This window comes from Schistocerca nitens, chromosome 1 (genome assembly GCF_023898315.1).
Source record: "Schistocerca nitens isolate TAMUIC-IGC-003100 chromosome 1, iqSchNite1.1, whole genome shotgun sequence".
Lineage (NCBI taxonomy): Eukaryota > Metazoa > Arthropoda > Insecta > Orthoptera > Acrididae > Schistocerca > Schistocerca nitens.
The window spans coordinates 1,294,942,224-1,294,947,018 of NC_064614.1; the positions used below are offsets into that span (position 1 = coordinate 1,294,942,224).

A 4,795-nucleotide genomic window follows, 5' to 3' on the forward strand; every position below is an offset into this window, starting at 1 on the left:
TGAGGAATAAATGCACCCACTCTTCTCCTGGCAAATTATTATGAAATTTCTTCTCTTTTCGGCCAGATTTATCAAGGTAGCCTTATCTAAATATCTAATATCCAATTTAGTGAAGGGAAATCCTCAATGTGCAGCCCTCAAGTTGACTTTCTTCAACATTTCTTCTGCTTCAACATTTCTTCTGCTTCAACATTTCTTCTGCTTCAACATTTCTTCTGCTTCAACATTTCTTCTGCTTCAACATTTCTTCTGCTTCAACATTTCTTCTGCTTCAACATTTCTTCTGCTTCAACATTTCTTCTGCTTCAACATTTCTTCTGCTTCAACATTTCTTCTGCTTCAACATTTCTTCTGCTTCAACATTTCTTCTGCTTCAACATTTCTTCTGCTTCAACATTTCTTCTGCTTCAACATTTCTTCTGCTTCAACATTTCTTCTGCTTCAACATTTCTTCTGCTTCAACATTTCTTCTGCTTCAACATTTCTTCTGCTTCAACATTTCTTCTGCTTCAACATTTCTTCTGCTTCAACATTTCTTCTGCTTCAACATTTCTTCTGCTTCAACATTCCTTCTGCTTCAACATTCCTTCTGCTTCAACATTCCTTCTGCTTCAACATTCCTTCTGCTTCAACATTCCTTCTGCTTTGGCATTTCTTATGCGTCGGCATTTCTTATGCGTCGGCATTTCTTATGCGTCGGCATTACTTATGCGTCGGCATTTCTTATGCGTCGGCATTTCTTATGCGTCGGCATTTCTTATGCGTCGGCATTTCTTATGCGTCGGCATTTCTTATGCGTCGGCATTTCTTATGCGTCGGCATTTCTTATGCGGCGGCATTTCTTATGCGGCGGCATTTCTTATGCGGCGGCATTTCTTATGCGGCGGCATTTCTTCTGCGGCGGCATTTCTTCTGCGGCGGCATTTCTTCTGCGGCGGCATTTCTTCTGCGGCGGCATTTCTTCTGCGGCGGCATTTCTTCTGCGGCGGCATTTCTTCTGCGGCGGCATTTCTTCTGCGGCGGCATTTCTTCTGCGGCGGCATTTCTTCTGCGGCGGCATTTCTTCTGCGGCGGCATTTCTTCTGCGGCGGCATTTCTTCTGCGGCGGCATTTCTTCTGCGGCGGCATTTCTTCTGCGGCGGCATTTCTTCTGCGGCGGCATTTCTTCTGCGGCGGCATTTCTTCTGCGGCGGCATTTCTTCTGCGGCGGCATTTCTTCTGCGGCGGCATTTCTTCTGCGGCGGCATTTCTTCTGCGGCGGCATTTCTTCTGCGGCGGCATTTCTTCTGCGGCGGCATTTCTTCTGCGGCGGCATTTCTTCTGCGGCGGCATTTCTTCTGCGGCGGCATTTCTTCTGCGGCGGCATTTCTTCTGCGGCGGCATTTCTTCTGCGGCGGCATTTCTTCTGCGGCGGCATTTCTTCTGCGTCGGCATTTCTTCTGCGTCGGCATTTCTTCTGCGTCGGCATTTCTTCTGCGTCGGCATTTCTTCTGCGTCGGCATTTCTTCTGCGTCGGCATTTCTTCTGCGTCGGCATTTCTTATGCGTCGGCATTTCTTATGCGTCGGCATTTCTTATGCGTCGGCATTTCTTATGAGTCGGCATTTCTTATGCGTCGGCATTTCTTATGCGTCGGCATTTCTTATGCGTCGGCATTTCTTATGCGTCGGCATTTCTTCTGCGGCGGCATTTCTTCTGCGGCGGCATTTCTCCCGCTGCGGCATTTCTCCCGCTGCGGCATTTCTCCCGCTGCGGCATTTCTCCCGCTGCGGCATTTCTCCCGCTGCGGCATTTCTCCCGCTGCGGCATTTCTCCCGCTGCGGCATTTCTCCCGCTGCGGCATTTCTCCCGCTGCGGCATTTCTCCCGCTGCGGCATTTCTCCCGCTGCGGCATTTCTCCCGCTGCGGCATTTCTCCCGCTGCGGCATTTCTCCCGCTGCGGCATTTCTCCCGCTGCGGCATTTCTCCCGCTGCGGCATTTCTCCCGCTGCGGCATTTCTCCCGCTTCTTGTTTATTTAGCACTGTCTGTCTTCCCATTTTTTTCAGATGTGCTTTCTGCACTTTAGTTTGTAGGGTTGGTTTAGGTATACCATAAATATCGCATGTTTTTCTGTATGATGATTTACCACTCTGAATATCAGAAACAGCTTTATATAAAAGTTCCTGGTCATAATTACACTATATTGTAGAACCTCTCCTGCTCTTGTACATTCTTGGCATTGTCCAAAATCACCCCACACAGTTTTACAAAAACCACAAACTTATACAGAAACTGTCTCAATGCTGTTAGCTACTAAGCGCATCAACAATTATGGTTACAATAACTTTCCACTCGGTGCAACAATAGAAAGTTTCTACTTCACGAAAATGCATGGATTTTTAACACTGAGACTGTTCATAAATCATTCACCTATGGAGACAATTGATGCAAATAAAAGTTGTGGAAAGCAATAAATGCAATCTTTCACTTAAAATAACTGGTGTACAGACATTAAAATAATTAACTCTTTGTTTCTATGCAGTGGCAAAGAGCAAATAACCCATACTGTATGAATTCACCCTGTTTGACTGTATATTTTGAATGCAGTCATTAAGTATCTCTACAACAGGCTGTAATATTCTTGCTTTATTTATTTATTGTCCCTGGCATTTTGTGGTGTACAAGATACAAAGATATAGGAAATAGTTTGCAGTAACTGTACAGCAATTGTTACATTTCTTAAAAGAAATAATACAAACAATATTTAAATTAAATATTCCCAAATGCATAAGCTTCATGTATGATGACATTAAAATAGTCAGAAAGCTTAACAGAAAGAGGAGCAGTTTGTGTGTATTATTGAATAAAAAAATTGACACAGGCTAATGGGCTTGGAGGCCGATGGGCTTGGAGGCCGATGGGCTTGGAGGCCGATGGGGTTGGAGGCCGATGGGCTTGGAGGACAGTTCACAGTTGTCGCAGAATTCATAGAACATTAAGTAACAGTAATATATATGACCTTAGAGTGCATGATGGGAATTAAGATACTACAATTAGTACAAACATACAGACTCATTTCTCTACCCAACTGACTTAAGAATTAATTTCATTATATGAAACAAGATTAAGAATATGTAAAAAGTTAATGTTTTATTTGACAATTAATTATCTCATATTATTTTTTGGGAAGGAATTTTGGAGGGCTAGTGTAAATTTGCCTTACAGTATTCATCAGTAGAGTAAATGGAGTGCATGGCAAGCAGTTCCTTTACTTTCTTCCTGGATGACAGCCATTAACTATTTCTTATGGGCATTGAAAGGTTATTGTACTGCTGAGTGCCTATATGCCTCACACCTGCTTGACATCTACTTTGTCTCTGGGGCAGCTGATGCTTGTGCTAATCTATTCTCATATTGTGATCATATATAATCCTATTTATTGTGAAGAGGTGCATGGTTCTTCCTGGTAAAATTTTCAGGTCTTTGAAAGTTGGTGTTGGGGTAATATGGGGTGCTGTTGCTTCCATGTGCTACTCTGATCACTTTTAAGTGATCATTACTTAATGATGCTTGCTTAATTTTGTGTATTGACATTTGGCATCATGAATTAACATCATTACCTTGCCTTGGGGTATATAAGTATAACAAGTTACTGTTTCTTAGCATCTACTTCAACAGGAAGTGAGAAAATTTTGTATAAAGGAAACACACCCTTGTCTACCACAGGAATATTTAATATATAGCTTATGGTATTGCAAGCAGTGAATACATAGAGGTAAATTATTTTAGGCACCCAGGGTAACTATTGTACACTGCAAGTTCTATTAGGAATGATTTGTCACAAATGTCATCCTTCACAAGTTTCCAACATTTAACTAGTGGATCATGAGTAATTAAATGGAAGTTATAAAGTACCCTTTTGTGCATTTACAGTTGCTGTAATTAGCAGGTTATATTTTCTAGTTTAACAATGAAAGTAATCAATTTAAATTCTCATCTGGTGCAGTCTTCAACAGTCAGTCTTTCCTTCTCATCCTGTTTGGTAAGTCTCCCCTGACCTGGGGTTCTGGGTGTCTTTCTTGAATTGTACTCCTTTTCCTAAATCTCTCAAGTCCTCTTCCTTCACTGCTCTTCTTTCAACTTCAACTCTTCCACTGGAAGGAGTTGCCACTGGCTTTGAAAGCTGTTATAAGTTTAACCTTTTTGTTTGTGTGTGTGTGTGTGTGTGTGTGTGTGTGTGTGTGTGTGTGTGTGTGTGTGTGTGTGTTTTCTGCCACTGTTTGGTGAGTAGATTTCATTTTTTTTTAGTTTGCTAAAGATGGATGTTGGCTGAATTAAATACAATTGACATTTGTTAACGTGGCTCTTGCTATCATTATCTGTTGCCTGGTCAACCTCACCTGGAATACACATGACTGTGTGTCATACCAGTACTTTCCAAAATGCCTAGAAAGGGGTTCTTCCAGGGCTCTGACTTTGGAGTCTATTCATGACAGAAAGTTAGGGTCAAGTGTTTTGCATAGCCCTTGGGCCAGGAAGCATTTGTGTGCCTGTAACTGTCATGCAGTACAGGGTCCATTTTTAATATTAAAAACGTTTTTCAGGTTAGGCAAATGGAACAAATAGGTTGGTTATTTTTGTGTTCAATGTGGTCTACAGTGTGCCCTAAGAAGCTCATGGAGGCACCAATTAGATCGTCGGTGGTTCCTGCAAAGACCCCCCTCCCCCCTCCCCCCCAAAAAAGTTTCTTAGTATTTGTTTGTGTCAGCAGTGGATAAATTAAATAACTAACCAGAGCTAATTGCTGAAGTTTTA

General features: G+C 42.3%; 1 protein-coding gene across 1 annotated transcript; it reads right to left on the reverse strand.

Annotated features, from left to right (window-relative positions):
- Positions 1-859: 859 nt before the first annotated feature.
- LOC126234237 (uncharacterized) lies at positions 860-1,468 on the reverse strand. Its single transcript, XM_049942932.1, has one exon. The coding sequence runs from the start codon at positions 1,466-1,468 to the stop codon at positions 860-862; it is 609 nt and encodes a 202-aa protein (XP_049798889.1).
- Positions 1,469-4,795: the final 3,327 nt, after the last annotated feature.

Coding starts and splice junctions, on each gene's coding strand:
- LOC126234237 (XM_049942932.1), bottom strand. CDS start 1,468: ATGCCGACGCAGAAGAAATGCCGACGCAGAAGAAATGCCGACGCAGAA.